This window comes from Vigna unguiculata, chromosome 8, assembly GCF_037176805.1.
Source record: "Vigna unguiculata cultivar grain cowpea cultivar isolate G323 ecotype 2 chromosome 8, ASM3717680v1, whole genome shotgun sequence".
Lineage (NCBI taxonomy): Eukaryota > Viridiplantae > Streptophyta > Magnoliopsida > Fabales > Fabaceae > Vigna > Vigna unguiculata.
Genome location: NC_140799.1, coordinates 25684890 through 25706192, shown reverse-complemented (window position 1 = coordinate 25706192; position 21303 = coordinate 25684890). Strand labels below are relative to the sequence as shown.

At 31.8% G+C, this 21303-nt stretch overlaps 2 protein-coding genes and 1 long non-coding RNA gene across 3 annotated transcripts; 1 reads left to right on the top strand and 2 right to left on the bottom strand.

Moving 5' to 3' along the window:
• Positions 1–284: 284 nt before the first annotated feature.
• Positions 285–4191, bottom strand: LOC114194681 (uncharacterized). The gene is made up of 2 exons (XR_003606412.2): positions 3968–4191; positions 285–3038 (listed from the first exon to the last, which is right to left on the bottom strand). It is a non-coding gene; the product is annotated as an uncharacterized LOC114194681 (long non-coding RNA).
• On the top strand, positions 4113–5780 carry LOC114194679 (uncharacterized). The gene is made up of 4 exons (XM_085665737.1): positions 4113–4253; positions 4412–4580; positions 4665–4818; positions 5320–5780. Exons 1-4 carry the CDS (start codon positions 4236–4238, stop codon positions 5381–5383), a joined length of 405 nt encoding a protein of 134 aa, XP_085521863.1. The 5' UTR covers positions 4113–4235; the 3' UTR covers positions 5384–5780.
• Positions 5781–9691: 3911 nt separating this feature from the next.
• On the bottom strand, positions 9692–13865 carry LOC114193190 (auxin response factor 17-like). Its single transcript, XM_028082908.2, has 3 exons — positions 12673–13865; positions 10693–11353; positions 9692–9913 (listed from the first exon to the last, which is right to left on the bottom strand). Exons 1-2 carry the CDS (start codon positions 13681–13683, stop codon positions 10742–10744), a joined length of 1623 nt encoding a protein of 540 aa, XP_027938709.2. The 5' UTR covers positions 13684–13865; the 3' UTR covers positions 9692–9913; positions 10693–10741.
• Positions 13866–21303: the final 7438 nt, after the last annotated feature.

The following is a 21303-nucleotide window of genomic DNA, read 5'->3' as shown; positions in this document are numbered from 1 at the left end:
GTTTTGGACATGTACATTTTTGAAGGAAGATTGTACGAGGACACATTTATTGGCCAATGTGAATATTGTGCATTTGATGTTAAAACATATAGGTTAACGTCATCGGAGCATAAACTCAATCACACATTGTGTGCCTTAGTTTCAAAAGCAAGATATATTATATTCAAGTGCTTTCAAACATCACCATCACATTGATGGCATAAAACACCATTAGTGCTTCTATTTTCATAGTGTCATGTCATTTTCCTATAGTTTGTTTTTTGATGCATACATTCTTTGTAACCTTGGAATTAATTATTGATAAATAGAACATCATCTTTATAAAAACTAGTTTTTCATTGTCATGTCCTTTATTATTGTCACAATAACTTGGCTTATGAAAAAGTTTGTATTCGAGTAATGCTTCATCATTCTATAGTATTCATTATCATAATAAAGCATGCAACAACCTACACAATAGTCAATCCTCTTTGCCTCTAACCTCAAATTTTATACTAACACACACAATAGTCAATCCTCTTTGCCTCTAACCTCAAATTTTATACTAACATTTTCGCTTCATAATAACTTTTAGGCAAACTTGTTTATGTGGATGTAATGTGCAAAAATATTTTTGAAATAAACTCTAAGCATTGGTCAAGGATATTCCAATTGGACTTGCAAGCTAACATCCTAACACATATTAGTAATTTGGAGTGGAATGCCCCTTAATGCAATGGTGTATATTTATCAAGAAAAAGAGTTTGTTCATTTGGAGGCTCTTCCATGTTATTTGAATTTGGTGGCTCAAATGACTTTGTTACTTAAGAGCATCATACACCATGTCTTGAATAAAAAAAAAAAATTAGTCATGCTAAATGTCCCTTCCCTAAACCAAGGTAATCGCTTTGTGGCATTTCCTCACTATGCTTAGTTCAAATCCAATAATTAGGCTTAAAACCACATTTGTATATATGAACCATCACAATTATATCCTCCAAAATCCTTGTCCAACCACACTTAGTATAAGGACATTGAATACCCTTATCATTGTGATAATAGTCTTACTACAAAGCTTTCTTTATAAATTCTTCAACTCCCATTATATTTTTTTTTTCAAAGCACCTCTTCCTTTGTAACACCTATCATACCTACATTAATGATTTGAAAGAAATTGATCCATGTTTTGTATAATAAATATGATGAGAAATAAAAGATTTGCAATGTCAAACTTGAAAAATCAAACACACTAAATTTTTCTAAAATTTTTAATATAGAATACAACCTAAGTCGATTCTTAAATAACACATTAACTATTTTCAAATTTTAGTATTGGTAAAGTACAATTTAAATTAGGGATTTAAGATCGAAAAACATCATACAAAAATGGAAAAAAACAAATAAAAAAGAAAAAAAATAAAATTAAGAAAGAAAAAATAAGTCAATTCACAAATTCAAATAACCAATAATTAATTGATTAATTGATTAAATCCATGTTTGAACAATTAATTGACTAAATTAACAAATTAAATTGATTATACGAATTAAATAAAAGAATCATGCAATCCATTTTGCTTTTAATTATCAAATCAAAATTTGAGTGGTTCCTAATTTAATTTCTAAAATTAGAAATGTAACTTGGAATCACAAGGAGCAAAGTCGAAATTAGAGAAGAACAAACTCGAAGTGGTGAATGATCAATGAAAAACTCAATACAATTTGTTTAATCTTGATTCCATAAATTAATCGTAAATATTTAGTTTTCCATTGATGACCAAAAGAAAAAGCAACCAAAGAAAAATAGGAAAAGTCATGAATGAATAAAGACTGAAAAAAGAGAAAAAAAATGGAGACAACTCATAAAACTCTTAAATTAACAAATGATTAATGTCTCCTAATTTAAAATATATTTAGCCCTTATTTTGACTCTAGAAATTGAAGCAAATAAGGGCCTAATATATGGACTCTAATAAGGTCCATAAGTTCAATAACAAAAAGTTTAAATCAAAGAAAAAAGTAATTTGCATATGTTCCTTTACAAGATTTTATCAAATCTACCTCAACTTTGAAATATTGTAAAAGATAAGAAAAAAGTAATTTGCATATGTTTCTTTACAAGATTTTATCAAATCTACCTCAACTTTTAAATATTGTAAAAGATAATAGATGAGTCCAAATCCCACAAATCATATCTTAATTTTAAATCTCTAAAAATGTATAATCTAATGAACTTGAAATCAACTAAAAATAATAATATAAGTACAAAAGGCAATGACCAAAACATTGAAAAAAGGTAAAATAAACTAAAAATACAAAATTAAAGTAACCTAATTTTTTTTAGTGAAAATCACGTACAAATTGAAAATAGAACACTTTAAAAGTATAATTTTATATGTTCTTATCCCATATAATAGTTTCACATCAATTTAGAAATTGATACTTCAGACGATTTAAATATTTTTTACTCCTTCCACTCTCTAAGATTTAAATATTCTTTACTCCTTCCACCCTCCCTCTAAGACGTCTTTTAAAGACAAAACCGTGATAGAACTAATGTTACAAATCAGATCATATTTCAAATATATGATTATCGATAATAATTCTATCAACGAACTTGAAATCGAAACAACTATCATGTTACGATGAAGAAAGGTAGACGTTCTTAAGTTTGAGTGAACCTGTATTGGATCCCTGATGAATATTGTATGTTTCTCTAAACAGCTTCTAGCATATTGAACGTTCTTGAGATTCTCAACAACACTTGTGTTGCCTTTACTGACTTGAATCACTTCATACTTTTCAAACCAGCTAGCTCTTTCCAAACAAATTGAGAAACATCAACATCCACTTCTTTCACTTAAGATTTCAGAACAACACCTTCAAATGTTAAATTGGTGTACAATATCTTCATTAAATCTGGATAAGCATTACCATTCACATAAAGGAAGGTTTAAGAGGCGTTGATGTTGCAACAACTTTCTTAACCCTGTGAATCTCTCTTCTTTCAACCAACAGAGCTTGAGAACTTCAGAAATATTTACCTGTGTCCTACTTATTTTCTGAAGAAACACAATCATCCCTTCTTAATGACAAGTAAATAAAGTTTCAAGATGATCAGTTCTAGATAAGGAAAGGAAGCAGAAGATGTTAACATCGAAGGTTCACCGTGGTGCAAACTATAAAATTAAAAATGATTTTGAATAATGACGAATTATTTGTTATCCTTATATTAACAAGAAAAACTTTTGATTAAATTTTTTGTATAATATTTTGAAAAATTTGTTTGCTTGTATATAAATAGTTATGAGTATTTAATAATGGATACGTAAATACATAATTAAAACATTCATACTTAACCATATCAAATAAAAAAAAATTATATATTTGTATATTAAATATTAAATACTCATAAATAACTTGTACAAAAATAAATAAGTATTTCAATAATTAATTTAAAAAAATTCAAATAGCACGGAAATGCATTTTCCATATCCCGTTAAAGTATTAGGGATAAAATTCATTTTATCTAGTTATTTCTGTTCTGAAGCTTAGCACTAAATTAAATGAAATTTCAAAACATTGATGCACTAAACATATTAAAATTGTACCTATTTTAAGTTCAAGATAGGTAGATGATCCAAATAAAATGCATGATCACTCTTTTAATTAAATTTATATTACTGAGTAGAAAAATTATCCGTTTGGATACACACATAAAAAACACTTATGGATGAAGAAATTAAGAAAAAAATATTATCTAAAAATTATAACTTATCTGAAGATCATTTGTAAATTTTTTTTACATTAACTCAACACTTATAATTTACACGGTAAGGTCAAGCACATTTTATTCAATCAACAACATATAACTGACCAGCATCTAAGCTACTCAAACACTCAACAAGATAATCCTAATCCAAGCCATTAAAAAAAATCCCAAATTAAAAACCCTAATTTCAAAAAAAAAAAAAATAGAAAGACTTCGAACCTTGAACTGTTTCTGCTCTTCCCTCTCCAACATGGATTTCAAGGTGTGGCACCCCGAGAAGATGATGCATATGGTTAAGGGAAGGAGTAGCAACAGCAGAAGCAGCGACAACAGCGCGTGACGAAGGAGCAGCGAAACGAGCGGCGTGGACGGTTAGTTGTGGAAGTAGTTGTCTCCATTGAGATGAAGCGAAGCGAAGAAGGGTTGAGGAAGGAAGAAAAGAGAATTGTGATAGTGATGAAAAAAAAAAAGCAAAGGGAATGAATGAATGAATAAGGAGAGAAAGGTGGGTTCCAATGGAATCGATGCTTGCACAATTTTTTATTTTTTATTTTTGGTTAAAGTAGTTTCGGAGAATCCGTTTGGTGGAGAGTTAAATAATTGGTGAATTATGCAATTTAATATGTACTTAAAGTTTTAAATACGCAGTTTTTTTTTTTGAAGTCTGGGCCAGAAGTGTTGAAGGCCCAAACGAAGCCTAGAAAAGACGAAGTCCGAGGTGAAGTTGAGGTTGTTGCTATGGCTTCCTCGTTGTCGTTTTGGGAATACACGGTGATCTTCTTTCTGCGCCCCCTTTTCGCCATACTCTTCGTTCTCTTCTTAATATCTTCTGGTAACTCTTTCATTCCCTTGATTTCTCTCTTCATCGCGTTGATTTTTTGAGTTGAAAAGGGAACACGTGTGTGTGGTGGTGTAGGTTGGTTTGTGGCGTGGAAACTAGTGCTGGTTCACGTTCCTTTGGTGCAAGAGGTTTTCGGCCTCAAAAAGAAACCTGTCCGAGTGAAGCCCCCAATTGGTCGCTTCTCCAAAATTTACAGCACACTTCATGCCCAAAACTCACCTTCCACATGGTAATTTCTCAAAAAAAGAAACCTTTTTTGTTTTTCTTAAAGATTTTTTATTTTTTTTTATAATCTCATCCCCTTTGGCAATTATATGTAACGGGATGCTTTTTCTTGTGTTGTGAAAAGGAATCTACAACAAGATTTTGTTTGGTAAATTTAGAAAATTTGTTGAGTGCTTCCTCGTGCTTAGTTGTGATAACAATACTGCATATAGACTTGTATTTTTGAGGACGGAGCAAGTGTGAGAGTGATGGGCAAAGGAAGTTTGTAATTGTGAAGAATTGTCTATTTATCTGTTCATTAGAAAGAATCAGAAAAGGGTGGAATTGAGTGGATAATAGATTGTAGATTACAATGTTTGAAATAGAATGGAATTGATGCAATTAAGTCCAATTCAATCCTTCTCATTCTGTTCTATTCAAATTGTCATTGTATATCCAAATTTAGCTCATGTATTCACTTAATTCTTTATTCATTGGTATCATTTTGTTTCCTCCGTGGGGAAAGGAGGAGAATTTTACTCAGACTCACCTTGCTTCCTATTAAATTCAAATGGCTGTTCAGGTTTTAGGTATGATATGAGTTATTTTTCTTGCGATCTTATTTTCTAAAAAGGCTGGTTTGTCTTCCATAGCATAGAAGACAAGGAAAATTGAGGGTTATTGTGGATGCATTGAAATAGAAAGGAGGAAAAGGTATCCTAATACATGTTGAGTTGCCTGGGTTCCAAGTATTTTGACCTGATAATGTCTAGTATCTTCTGTTCAGTGGGTTTGGTCCTGTTTTTATTTATGTTTCATTCAGTAAAAAATTTGGAACACAACGAGTTGACAATATGTCACTGTTAATTTGAGATATAGAAATGATCATGAATTCTCATGGTTTCTTTCTTGCCATTGCAGATAAAATCATCAAATTGTCAAGAGGATGGCAAATATGGGGTCTTGGACCGTAGAACAGGCTGTAAATTATTGATTGGAATGAATGAATATTTTCCTAGCAGGTAACGCGTTTCAGAAACGGTAGATTGTGATTATTAAAACCTTGTATATAACATGACAAAACAAAAGCCATGAATGGTCTTGCTGTTGACTAGATGATCAATTTCGAGTGATGATGAATTATGATTTTTTTATGGTAGCTTTTGGCCTTGTATTGTATACAGAATGTTAAAGCACCAATATTATTATAACATGGCTTGGTTGTGTTTGTGTACAAATACTTGGTTAATGCAGATAATTATGAATGCAAGGGTGTTTGACTATTAACCCCATTGAAGCAAATGAATTTCTGAAGTATAAAAGTCTACCATCAAATTTGTAGATTCATTTGAGTAAGGAGAATCCTTTATTTCTAGAAAATGCGCTATGTTTCCATTGTTGGCAATAATGAATAATAGTGTTTTTCAACTTCTTGAATGGTGAAGAGAGAAATGTATATAAATACATGCAAAATGATGTTTGATTTATTCAAAAGAGAATGCGCCTAAAAATAACCAACAAATGGTATCCAAATATGATTTCCTTTTAATATTGTTGGAATTAGTATTAGATGCCTGATAAGAAGTAGTGTGTTGGGAACCATTTTCTGTGGTACTTATTTGTGTCTAATTTGTACCTAGGAGTTTAGGGCACTCTATGAGTTGTACCTAGTTTTGTATCTAGAAGTATAATGCAATCTATTAGTTGTACCTAGTTTTTTACCTAGAAGTCTAATGCAATCTATTAGTTGTACCTAGTTTTGTACCTTGGTGTTTAGGTGGTCTTTCGATCTTTCATATTCTCGTTGTATTAGATTTTTATCATTATAAATAGAAGATCATAAGAGTGGTCTTTCAAGTCTTCCAAAAATATATTTTTCTTTTTAATCTTAAGTTGGTATCAAAGCAAGTTGATCCCGCTCTGTTGGTCTTAGTTATCTCCAACACAACTTTTGTGGTTATCTGTTGCCCGTCAGCCGCTGTCGGTCGTCATCTCAGTTTTTGTCGATGACCACCCGATATGAAGTGTCTTTCAGAGTGACGACCAACCCTGACGATACCAGAAGTTGGTTGTCCTTCTTGCGACCAACCTATAAAGAATTGAAAAAGTTCGTGGAGGTTGAATCTTTGGATGAGATTAAGAAAAAAATTGACAAATATTACATGATAATGATTCTTAGCACTGTACATCCTGACTTTGATCATATTAGAGATCAAATTTCAATAGGTCATGAAGTTCGTTCCATGGAAAGCTTGGCCACATGACTTCTTAGAGTTCCAACACTTTAAAGTAGGAAACTCATGAACCAGTGGAACCTTTTACCATGGTTTCTACATGCGAAGAGGAAGATGCAATAGCAAAGAAGGATGTGGAGGTTGAGGATGTCCTCAATACACATTGTATGTAAGAGGATGAGTCACACTCAAGAAAATTGTTTTTCTTACATGACTTTCCTAACAAGAACACAAATGTCTCCAAAGTTGAAATTGTCGACTCCAAATTCACTAATGAAGAATATAAAGAGTCTTTGAGGTTGAAGTTTTATAGCTTGGCACAAACATCTACAAATTCGAGTTCATCAATTGCATTTCACAATACCTGGAGGGTCAAAATCTATAGATAATTGACTCAGGTACTTTTGATCACATATCTATTAATACCGTTTTGTACTCATACCTTTCTTTTCCAAAAAAACCCTCATTTCATAACCTTGGCAAATGGCTAAAGTTTCCTCCAAGGGTGTGGGTCAAGTTTTCCTTTCTTCTTCTTTAAATCTTAAATCTGTCATTTATGTTCCTAATTGTCCTTTCAATCCAATTTCATGAAGCCAATTATTCAAATTAAATTGTTTAATAACCTTTAACAACTAGTCCTTTGTTCTAGGAGTGTGGTTCGAAGAGATGAATTGGAGAAAGATATTAATTTGGGGGTTTATACTATTTTAGATCTAGTTCACATGTGTCGTATTTTGTACCTCCATGTCCTAAACTTTTATGTGATCGGTTAATAGGCTATTCCCACTTGCCAAAATTGGGGGAAAAAATTGTCCATGAGCTCAGTAGTCTACAGACTTTAAAATGTGAGTATTATCAACTAGAAAAATATTTTAATCTACTTTTCCTAAAAGGTCTAAATCGAGATGTAATCCTAGTTTTGCTATTGTCCATTATGAAATCTACGACTAAGTTTGTTGATGAATATTTTAGATATACTTGACTTTATCTCATAAAAAATCGTTCTAAACTATTATCCATCTTTACCACCTTTTTAAATGAAATTAAAGATCAATTCGGTTAGATCTTTAAAATTTTTAAACAGTGACAAAGTCGAAAAGTACTTCTCTAAATTTTTTGCACTTGTCTTCACATATCACAACAAAATGATATTGCAAGAGAAAAAATAGATAATTCCGTGCTAATATTAAGGTTCATGATTGGAAGATGTTATTCTAACAGCATGTTTTCTTATTAATAGGATGTCATACTGTTCTCTCGGTAGTAAGATTATCTTTCCATTATTTTTTTCAAATGATTTTTTCTTTAATGTTTCTCTTTGTGTGATCGATTATGTGTGTTTCCTTCATGATTTTCTAATCATGTTATCAAATGTGTTTTTTAGTAGGCATAATTAATCTAAAATGAGCTATTTTTAAACAATTATTGCACATTATATAATTTTCATTTATTTTATTTTAGTTTAATTATCTGAAAAAATGAAGAAAATATAAATAAGTTGTTCATGTAAAAATAGAATGACAATTTATGATTACTAAAAAAGCTAGAACAAGAAACTGACAAATTCTATTATGATTATTGCAATTTTTATCAAACTGCTTTCATAGATTTTTTTTATTGATTTTTATTTTATTCTTGATAATTTATTTTCCTTCAAATTTACACTTTTGTATTTTACATGACTTGTATATTAAGCAATTTACACTTTACATTTCTAGATCTAGATCGTGCACTTTAACAGATTTTTTTATCGATTTTTATTTTATTTTTGACCATTTATTTTCCTACAAATTTACACTTTTTGCATTTTATATTTCTTGTATATTAAGCAATTTACACTTACACTTTACATTTCTAGATTGTACAGTAATTCCACTGTAATTCATCTTCAGGCTTCATTACCATTAAATTTTCATACACCATTCAATTTTTTTATAAAAACTCAAATAATCATTAAAAAAATACATACATAAATTTATTAAAATTCACACTAAAAGACAATTTAATGAACTTATTTTGATTAGTGACAATGATTAATCCTACCAATAATATTATTTTTACTAGTAAACTTAAAATTGGAACAAAATACAAATTACAATTTTTCTAGAATATAATTATAATGCAATCTATGAACTCATGTTTTAAAATTAGTAATAAAATCAACAAAGACTTTTAATGTTATCCTGTTTCCAGTATTAAAAAAATCATATGAAAAATAGAAGAAATAAAGTACAATAGGACTAATAATTCACTCATCGATTTAATTTAAATCATTCATTACCAATATACATACACAGTACATAACGAATCCCACAAAACTCGGAATACTCTTTAATTAAGTTAATTAAATATATGCAAATGTTTTACAATTCGAGATTTCATTATCTTTAAATATCGCACTTTGAACAATATTTATTTTATAAGGGTGTTCAAATTTACTAATTTATTAAACAATCATGAGACCATATTCATAACGGTGATGTATCAGCGCTGCAATATCATCACGCACATTTAGAAACTACAAATAAAAAAACCATTGTAATACTAAAATTGGTGAAATGAATTTTTAACTGTAGCCATATTAAATTTTTTTAATTTGAAAAATGAGTCGTCTCTATTGGTTCAGACCACTTGAGCTGTGTTATTTAAATAACTCCTGCAATGTACGGTCACTTGAAGCCTATTATGCCATTATCGGAGAAAGAGGATTTACACACGCTATGTCCGATATTAATATCATACAATTGATCGAATATATGAATTTAGTTTCATCATTCATGTTGCAGCAATACCAAACATAAAGATAGCTCCGAAACATTAGTTTTACCACCACAAACAAGGCCAAAAGAGTGGACAGCTTCCTCTTTACCAGCCTGCCTTGATTGCCTGCATTAGAGGCCATCAAATACGAGCACAAATTAATTTATACATGAATTTTGGTAGCATAACCACAGAGTATCAATGAATCAAACAACGTATCAAGCTAGCCAGGATAAGCTATTCAGTAGTATACACAGCTATCACTTTGGTAACAGATAAATTCTCATTTTGCCTATTGAAGTCAATGCAACTACAAGCTACACACACAATGAGCCAACAGTAATTCCAGAAATACGATGCATTACACCAAAAAAATATTTACAAAGGAATATATTGTTATAAACGGATCTAAGACCATACTTTCAACTCAGACATTCAAAATGAACCAATTCACAATAATAATAAGTTAGTATTGTGCATAATGAAGCAACGACTATCGTTACCTAAACAAGATGAAATCCGATAATGCTTTCCAATCAAATAATATTTGCAAGTATAGGATGATTTATGACCAAGGTTTGATACATTTGATCAAAAGGTTAAGATCCCATATTTTAATATCGAGAATTGTAAAGGATGGTCCAGTTAAAGGAAACATAAGAAATATTAATTGAAGTAAATATATAACACAATTTGAGGAATCCTATTACCTAGAACTTGGTGAGAAATTAGAACTACCCCTCCATCATACAATGAGGCATACCTCAACCAGGATTTGAGACAGTTCAACAAAAGGCATATATAGAGAGACAAATAATATTTCTTCAATACAAACTTTGTTAATAAAAGCAACAAAAGCTTCATTATATCATTGAATTAAATTCAATCAGATAATAATAGCATACCTGTACATGTATTTATCTGTTGCATAACTATTTTCACAAATAGCATGCCTCAACTGTCTTCAGTTTCTTTGCTGCCCCCGCTGCCATCACGCTCTATGTAATCAGCAGCATCATGCAAATGACTTTCAGCAGGCTGTATGATCTTACCAAATAGCAGGATTGAACCAGAACCAACTTTGGTGTTGCAGTGCCTGGTCCCAGTAAACTCTGTGTCAAAGGAATGTAAACTACTCTGGCTATGTGGTGACAGGTCATCTGATTGAGAACTGCTAATGTTTAGCTCTGTAGAAACAATTCCCAAACTTTGTACTGTATTGTTCCCAAAGGAACTACTACCCATGTACAGATAAGAGTTATCGTTTAAAAAGTTGGAAAAACTTGATGCAGAAAATAGATCATGCCTGGCTCCCTGCATGCCAGCAGGAAAAGTATCATAACTCAACAATTTTTTATCCATGTTTCCCATAGAGTTAGGGAAACCTGTCACAGGAAAGAAGGGGTCTCCCTCCCTATCACTTAACAGTCCAGATCCCTGGTCAGCTCTAAACCTTTTTGAAGGGGAAAACGCTGTATGAAGGGCAAGTGAGGGGGAAACAAGTTCAACCTGCCAAGGACTGACTCGCTTTGCATTTTGCAAGACTTCAGGTTCATCCCAGTTAACCTATGATGTTGAGATCATAAAAATTGGTAAGAAGGCAATACCAGCCATTTGAGATAGATAAATCATAAAACTAAATTTTCTAAGACAAATGTTTCTTATCAATTAAAGGAGTATGCCATCACAAATGACATGATGGTAGGATCCGTTGATAAAATATTACAGGAGAGAAAGAACTCTAAAGATAAATGGAGATAATTGCTATCTGTAGTTTAAAAAGAAAAGAAACTACCAGTTAAACAAAACAATACCACCCCTCAGAGGCAGAGCTTAAGTATAGCTCAATTATTTTGAGGACTAAACCCCAGAGGAGAATATTTGGATACACAAAAAAAAAAAAACAGCAATACACTAATAGATTCAAATGTGAAAATGTCACATCTTACCCTAAGTCGTAGTAAAAACACAGATATAATATATCTTAATAAACTTGAAGTACAGCAGGTTTTCCATTTTCTCAGCTCAACCTATTTATGAATAAGGTAAATATAAACTGTCCAAACATTAGGTTATATCACGCTTCCATTCTATCTTTTCATTAATACTGAAGGGCGAATATTTTCTGCATTACCCTTATTCTAAAACTGTCCTCCAGTAGCCACGAAGAGCTATTATTCAGAATCGATAATAAGATGTAATTTCCTTACCCTCTAGGATAGAATCATCCCCATGTGCATTGAGACTAATCCCATTGGGTATAAAGCAAAACAATTAACCCTCTCCATTTTTTTTTAAAATAAAACTCGTAAGTTCATTTCAAACAATAAGTTATCAAGATCCCAAGATTTCATTGTACTTTTATGCTTCATAAACCATATATACTTTGAGAGCACATTAAAATATACCACTTTAAATACTATTAAGGCTAAAAAGAGTAACTATTAAATTTTTTTATGTTTCTTGCATAATAAACGCATGTTTTTCTAACATAAACTTTCCATTTTTTTATTTTCCAAATAAAGACCAGTTGCTAGTATTAGGCAAAACTTCGAGAGCACATTGCATAATCCCATCCTTTCTTTCAGCACAAGAAAGACCCTGTCCGGATCAACTTCTAACTTAAGGAAACCTTTCAATTGAGATAAGTATTTGATTACTAACTTAAGAAGTTTATAGGTGTATATTGATAAGTTAGTTCACATGAATGAGCTTCCAAAAATGGTCGAGTGCCTAAGTTGAACTTAACTCGCAAAAACATTTAACCCATCCTGTTTCCTTAATTATTTTATTTTCTTCTCCAACAAATTTATCGAAATTTGCTCAGTCACACATTGAATTCATGCAATTCCTCAATCACACAGCACAATGCAAACAAACCATACCTGAAGCATGCGCCAAGGTCCATTATCAGAGGCATAGGCAGAAGTCACCGTCCCTTGAAACCACGTCATCCTAGAAGAATCCTCAGTCTCCATTCCTATCTTCACTCTCATTCCACCAGCCCACGCGCACCTCATCGCGTCCTCCACAACCTCAGCACTCACCACAAAATCCGCAAAACCCGCTCTCGGATAATACACCACCTCAAATGGCGCGTTCCGCGCAACGCACTCCACTGCGGCCACCACAGCCTTCGGCGATAATCTCCCGGTAGCGCTTCGCGAAAACCCCTCCCCCTGCGTCGGCGGCTGATCCTCCTCCACGGGAGAGGAAGAGGTGACGAACCGCGTCGCACGGCGGATCCCGACTGAGACGTTCCCGTCGGAGTCCTTGACGAAGACAACGGAATCGCCAGCGATGAGCTTCTTGTGGTTGACGAACTTGCTCCAGCCAGTGGTGAAGAGGTGCCGACGTGGAGTACCGCGGTAGATGTGCCGAAACCGCCACGCGACGCCGTGGACGTCAGTGACGGAGAGGAGCTGGACCGGAGGATCGGCGCGGAAATCGAGCGGAGGGAAGACAGAGTCGGCACAGAAGCGCGGCACAGAGAAGCCACCGCCGTTGTTGGCGTCGGAGGGCGTGAGGATTTTGGAGAACGAAACGACGCCGTTTTGGCACTCGCGCTCCTCGTCGTCGGTTTGGCTGTTGCTGTCGTCGTTCTGGTTGTTGTGGTGGAACGGGTGAGGGAGTGGAGTGAGGAGGAGCCTGGCGAAGACCTCGTCGGAGAACGGATCAGCGAGCAAATCACGGGAGGACACAAGGCAGGGAACGAAGGGGAGGGAACGGAAGGGAGGGGAGAGCGAATGTGACGGAGAAGCATGCTCCATGTGGCCCTGCGGGAAGTAGTAAACCCTAGAATGCAGCTTCGGGATATGCACAGCGGCGCCGGCGCAAGCTCGCCAGATTTTGGGATCGACGCGGCGAGGCTTCGGCGGAGACTGCGGCAGAGGCATGGTGAATTGAACTAGAGAGAAAGTGAGGTCGGAGTAGGGTTTAACTTTTGAGACATGAGAAGGGAAATAAGAAAGTGAGGGAGTGTGCCACTGCCAGTGCCAATATTGCAACTGTCCGCGCTTTTCTCTCTCCAGCAGCAGTTGTTGTCTATCGAATTCGGAACGAACGATCCTCGGTAGTCGGTTATGTTTTCATTTATTAGAGAAAAAGTTAAAGTGCCAAATACTGCATTTTATTACCTTCTAATTTATTTCTTTTTAGTTTCTTATATAGTATATAAATTAATTTATTAGCAAACTTAATATATTTTAAAAATTATAAAACATATTTGAAATCAGTTAATCTCTCTCCCACAAAACTAGCACAGTTAAAAGCAATTAACATATAATTGCTAAAATTATATTGGATTTGAAATAATTATAGTTACTTTAATAATATAAAAATAATAAAGCTTATAACATTACATTTAATTGCACATTTTCTGCTCTAAGTAGATCCTCCATGAATAATTTAATTTCTTTTCTCAATTTCGTGAAGTGTTTTATTAAAACCAATTTGTTTAGTTATGTGACTCTCGTTATATAGAGAAGGAAAAATATGAAAGATTTACATTTTTATCTTGTTGAATATTACTCAAATTTCGCGATCTCAACAAGTGTTCAGTTTTAAACTGTCTAATAAATGCAAATAATAAAAGGTATCATTTACCTTACTTACCTTTTTTATTTATAGGTTCTTGATGAGCATTTACTTTTTTGGAACTTAATTATGACTTAATGATGTCATAACATTGCTTATGAGGGTAACGCATGGATTTCATGTCGTTTTACTAACTTCTCGGTTATTATGCTTGGTGATCGAGATTATACCCGACCAAATGTAATAGTTAAAATGTAATACTCAATAGTTAATCCAAAGTCATTTCCTAGTGACCAAACTTTTCTAGATGCAATTCAACACAAAAAAAAAGTGTGTGTGTAGGGGGATGTTTGGCAGATTCAAATGCTAACAACAGATTAAATGAAATGCAACAATGATTAAAAGCATTATAACTTCCTTGATTCAAATACAATTCCACTTATCATAGACTTCTAAATTAACACATCTGCCTACTCTCAATCTACTAGACCAATACCTACTAAACGAAAGTTACAATCCAATTTCATTATGCAATTAAGCAATGCATATATCCATGAATTTGTGCCATCCAAGCTACATACATTAAGCATGAACATAACCCAACCTAAACATATGCACTTAATCTGTAAAATAAGCATAAACAGATAAACCAACACACACTCCACGAATTCAAGACAAAGAGATGGCAGAATTAACGAAACCAACACAATCTCAAAGCTTCATTGCATTTTTTATCAAGGTGTCAATACACGAATTTAGCAAGCCATGAGTTGGGTCTTATTGAAACACTTCAAATTAGAAATGACCAAAGCAGAACATCAAACCCTAAGTTGGGTCTTATTGAAATGCAAATTCAACAACAAATAAAAACTCTAAAGCATTAAAGGAACAAAATGGTTGCTGCGATATAAAAACCGAAAACCCCATATACATGGGTGTTGTTCCAAGTCAATACAATGCACAAAACGAAATGCTCAAGCTAGCAAATGAGTTGAAAACATAAAACTCACATTGGGTGCTGTCTATGGTGCATAAAAACGCTAAAAACGAGTGCTAAAACGTAAAAAATGACAAAAATGCTATTATGGGCTGAAAAAGGTGACCTAGTGACGTGGACAAACTAAATGACATGGAGCAGACGTGGCAATGATGTGGAAACTCTCTCTTCATCTTAATATTAGTGTCTAAGCTCCAAAATTTGCTCCACCAAATACTTAAAAATAATTAGAAACAAAGATTAGACCAATTAATGCCAAATTACTTAAAATTCAGAAAAATGGCCTAATGAAGCCCAATTGAGGAAAATGCACTAACAGAAGACAATTAAGCACTAAACAAGCATCAAGATGAGCACAAAAGGGCAATGGAATAAGAAAAAATAATGGCTCATCACTCAGTGTCGATAATGTTTTCACTCGGGTGAGCATGTGTAAAGTATTATGTCCATTTGGTTGGGAAAAGTTCCAAAAAAGGTATGAATAATAATATAGTGGATTTTTTTGTTTTGAAATTTTTTGATATCAAACTAGATTGGGGAAGCATATTTTTTATAAGTGTTCTTGTGTTTTCCGATTGTTGGGCGAGTTAAGGTGAACACAAATGAGACAACTAGTGGGTGCCTAAAGAATGTTGCATGTGAAGGGTTGTTTAGAGGTAGTATGGAAGAATTCGTTGATGGATTTTCTTCTTTTCATGAAGTGCAAAAATCTTTTTATGCTAACCTCATGTGTGCTTTTTTGTCGTTTAAACACTATAAATTGGTTAGTTATTACCATGTTTAGTTGGAAAATGATTCAATATTAGTTTGGAAAGCTCTTTCCTCTAATTAAGGTGTCTTATGGTCTCTTAAAGGATGCTGGTGGAATTATTTGGAAATATATAAAAAATATGGAGTTTAAATGTTTTGGGAGGGTAATCATTATTTAGACAAATTGGTTACCTAGAAAATCAAATTTTGTATAAATGATATAACCAAATGTCATCTAGGTTACAACTTGATTTTTTTTATAATAGACTTATTAGATGAGTTTGTTTGTTTGCCATGATTTTGTATTTTTTTTTTCATTATTAATAAATTTTTGAATGTAAAGGCAAATGATTGTTGTGTTTTGACATTTTTCTCTTGTTGACATTTTTGTTTTTATGCTTAGTCATTCTTCCTCTTTATTTTTTTAATCATTATAAGATTATTACAACAAGACAATTATAAGATTTTTTCTATTTATTATTACAAGAAATCACAAGATTACTATTGTTAAAATGTCATTGGAAGATCATCCTGATCTCACCATTACAATTCTAATAATCACTAGTGGAACAGGCTTGATTTTTGAACTATGTAAGAAGGAAAATGAATAAAGAAAAAAAATTAAAATAATCTTCTTAAGTCTATTATTTTGATAACCAACGTACAAAATATATGCTTACAATGCTTATTATCTAATTTATATGTCATTTATATCTATGTCAATTCTTTAAGCAATATAAAAATTATTGATTGTGGTAGTTCCCATAGGAAACATTGTTGTTCTACTTCATAAAGTTATATTCTAAGATAGAAAATTATGTTGATTTCATCTTCTTAAGGTTGATTTGACAAATTTAATTAGTTATGTTTATAATTAAAAGGCTTAATCGTCATAGGAGAAGATAAAAAATCACAAGAGAAAGTGAACCTTATATATTCTCATGGTGAAAAATATTTGTGTATACAGTAAAAATTAAAGGCAAGACTAGTGAGAGTTAATTGTTAGTAGACAATCAACAGGTACTACTTAGTGAGAATTAATGTGCAATTCAATGAATCTTATTATGGTTCTCTAAAGTCACAAATAATATTGTTTATAAAAGGACGTATTTATAATGCAATAAGATATATATTAATTTTAGAATAAAATAATGTTTTTTTTTTAATTTGTGAGAACTCTATGAAATTTTGAGTTATAAAACCAAAATTGTGAAGTAATCAATCTTATGATTTATCATTAATATTATCATCTTTATTAAGTGAGGTGTTAATATTATTCTCAAAACTAAATATTAGAATAGTTTCTCCTTTCATCTTCTCATCAGGTTAGTAGTACTTTTGTTTCAGTGTGCTCGATCAACATCGAGAAATACTTGCAAAGACACTTCAACACCTAAGTCACTAAAGTCATACATATGATAAATACATTATGAATTGATACTGAAACTTACCTATTTATACTACTCTTAGTGGGATTCACCAACCTTGAGGGTGAGTTCACATTCTTTAAAGCTTTAGTTAGCTCATAAATTTTAGTAACGTTTGACAATATATAACATGATCACTCTCTTTCTTCACCTTCTTGAATAATTTTATACAGACTTTGAATAAGGTAGTCGTTTTGAAATAGTTAATGATCATTAAGCAACTTCAACTTTTTTTTAATCTCTTCCTTCCACGTAAAGATATTCATATTAACTAATATTTGTAAAAACCTTTTATCGATTAACATCAATCGATATTGTTTTCAGTTGATATCAACCACAATTATTTAGACTAACATCGATCAAGTTACTTTTACAATGTTGATGGTTGAAAGTTTTGACAACTTTTTTTATCAATGTCGATTAAGAAATTTCCCAGTTGAAATTGATAAAAAAAAAAAACAATCATAATTAATTTTGGTCAAAAGTTTTTTTATTAACGCTATAAGGAAAACCTAATAAACTATTAGCAAAAAAAATAATATCTTTGTTAATGATAAAAGTACTAAAAACATTAAGAAAAAAATAATTATGATATATATCTATCGAAAAAATTTAATTCATATCCCCAAGAAAATACTCTCCTTAACATTGATCGAAAAAACTCTAACTAATATCGAGTAATAATTAATAGTTGTCTACAAGATAATATTTTAACAACTTGAATCACAAAAATACCTTATATTAGGATCAATAAAAAAAACAAATTGACATCAACCAAAAGTAGTCATGTGATAATGTCTTTGTCGAGTGATGAATCTTGTCCAATAATGTTTGGGGAGTCAAAAAATATACTCAAAATTTATATTTTTAATTATTGTCACTAATACAATAAAAATTAATATATAATTTAATATAACCGTAACTACAAAACAAATCACACATATCTAAAGTATTATTTTTTCAAATTCTTGAAGTCATCAATAATTAAATCAAAACTTAAATTTTCAGCTATTTTTTTTAATATAAATATGAAAACCTTTCTAAAGAATTAATACAAAATTTCTCATGTAATTCGTTGAACTTTAAGAAAAGGATCTCTAATTGAATAATACGATCATTAGTATTATGCTTCAGAATATGTAAAAAAATAATTAGTCTTGTTTTCATCTCCACATCTAGTTTTCCTTTTATCACTTTAAAACAATGAATCTATTATCTTATTCTTCATCAATATTTATCACAACCTAATACAAAATTGAGAGTTCCTAAAAAATATTAAAATCAAAAAGTAAGTTATCACAATCTAATCAAAAAATGAGAGTTCCTAAAAAAATCTATGATAATGCAGTCACAATTAAAAATCGGTTATGAAAAAACACATCGTACATTATTTTTACTTCTATATTCATTAAAATAAACATAAGACTCATGAGATAAAAGACAATACTAACTATTAAACAAATATTTCAAGATCAAGTAAGATAGGTGATAATGTTAATTTTTACCATTATCCAAGCTACATTTTCATAGCAAAATCATCTCTTCCAAAGCTTTTAACCTCCTTAATCCTCAAATTTATCTTCCTTTTGTAAATAAATACATTTTGGGTTACATTGATCTAAATATATCACTAATCCCCATTTTTGTGTCCTTTTTGTAGAAGGGAAGCTTTGTTCCAAAAATCCAAACAAGTGAGTGATCATGAGTAGCAAGAAGAAGGCAAAAAGACACTAAATCTGGAAGAAACAGTAATCGCCTGACGCCACAAAGACACCGCCAGGCGACACCTTCTTTCAGTGTCAGGCGTCAGGCGCCAACCAGGCGAAAATGACCTTTCCAGCAGCTCACCGCCTGGCGGCATCTGGAGACCGCCGGGCGGTACACGCAAAGTTTCAGCATTGTTTGGTGGCTTGCGCCTGGCGGTGAGAGGCTTCCGCCAGGCGGCAGTTTTCGGTGATGTGTCAAATTTGCCCTTTTTCTTCTGTTTTTGCGAGGGGAAATAGATCTTTGGCATTTTGGAGGCACGAAGAACACATTTGGAGAGCTTGGAGGAGTGCTAGGGCTCGTGGGAACAACTCCATCTTCCTCTTTGTATCTCTTTCTCTTCCTTTTCTTCCATTTTTAAGCTTGAGCTTTCCATGGCAATGGAGAGCTAAACCCATTTTTGTTGGAGGTTAGATGTAGCCACGAAACTCTTGTGTAAATGCAAATGTTTTGATTATATATATGACTTTTTCATTAATTGCTAGGCTTCTTATTTCTTCACTTAAAGCTTGCATTGATTTAGCCATCTATTGCATGATTTTTGGTTCATTGGGTGTGGAAATATCTTTTGAAACCTAGATTTAGAATAAGAAAACTCAATGAAGCTTGTACCTAGGAATGGGGCTTGACCCATTGGTTGTCTTAAACCTTTGTGCATAAAGCAAATTTGCTTATTAAGAGTTCAAGGAATTGACTTTTAATAAGGAAATTTAGGCTCAATCTATTAAGGAATTAGGGTTTGAGTAATATTGTGGGTTGGCATTAGCATATTAATGAAGAGGATGTTAAATTGTAGTTAGAGATGGCAAATAAACCCGTCCCCGTGGGTATTGCCCGAACCTGTCCCCGTTTTGACGGGGAATCCCCGCATTGACTGGGTATGGGTATGGGTATGGGGAATCCCCGACTTTTTCAGTTGGGTATGGGGATGGGTATGGGGATGTACATATACCCGCCATAATACCCGTCCCCGCCATATCTCCATTCTCGTTTAAATTATTAAAATATTCACAATTAATCAAGTAACCCCTATATATATATATATTTTTTTTTTCTATTTTTTATTTCTTTTAATTATTTCATTTGTCATGAAACTCATTCTCATCTCCAATATATTTTTTATCTTATCATAACCTTTATGTAATTATGTTAAAATGATGTATGTTAATTAAAAAAAAATTATGCCTCACATTTGAATATTTATATTATTTTTTAATATTTTTATTTATTATAAATTTTTCTTTCACATGAGAATGTTTATACTCTCAATTTAAGATAATATAAAAAAAATTCTTTACTTATTATTATTATTAATTTTTGTTTAATTTGAAGAACTCTTTTGTTTCATTAAAATAATTTTCGTTATTTTTCAACCATTAATTATATATGTTAATATTTGAAAAGTTTTCTTAATTCTCTAAGATATTTTTCGTCTTATCATACCTTAGTTATACATTTGATTTCCTTTGTGTGATTTTTTTTTATAGTCTCTCAAATTATTTCTAAAACACACATTTGTTAGTTTTTTAATATTTTTATTTATTTTTTTATTTTCATCATGTAGAATAATATTTCGATATATTCTATCTAATTATTTTTTATTTTATAACTCATTATTAATCATAATGTAATTTTTTCACTTTAAATTCTGTTTGAAGTGGTTAAAATTTTATATATATATATATATAATGATATTTAGGAATAGTATATGATAATTCACTACAAGAAAAACATGAAATGGTGACTGATTTAGTCAGTAACCCATATCAGTCACTATTTTTCGTCATTGGTGGTAGTAGTTGATTTATTGTCTGAATCAATGATTAAATTAGTGACCGATTCAATGATCGAATCTGTACTTGATTTAGTGACCAATTTAATTACTAATTTATATGTAATTTAATGACAAATTTTTTGGTCACTAATGATATTTCTATTTAATTTTAACCACTTCAAACATAATTTAATAATTAGTTCTGTAAGGTATTTTTCATTTTATCATACCTTAATTATACATTTGATTTCCTTTGTGCGATTTCTTT

What these genes read in the sequence shown, in the direction of transcription:
- LOC114194679 (XM_085665737.1), top strand. An exon ending in TCTCTTCTTAATATCTTCTG is followed by an intron (nt 4,581 to 4,664) that starts GTAACTCTTTCA and finishes GTGGTGGTGTAG; the next exon opens with GTTGGTTTGTGGCGTGGAAA. An exon ending in CAAAACTCACCTTCCACATG is followed by an intron (nt 4,819 to 5,319) that starts GTAATTTCTCAA and finishes CCGTGGGGAAAG; the next exon opens with GAGGAGAATTTTACTCAGAC.
- LOC114193190 (XM_028082908.2), bottom strand. Translation starts at nt 13,683, where the DNA reads ATGCCTCTGCCGCAGTCTCCGCCGAAGCCTCGCCGCGTCGATCCCAAA. An exon ending in GACCTTGGCGCATGCTTCAG is followed by an intron (nt 11,354 to 12,672) that starts GTATGGTTTGTT and finishes TCAACATCATAG; the next exon opens with GTTAACTGGGATGAACCTGA.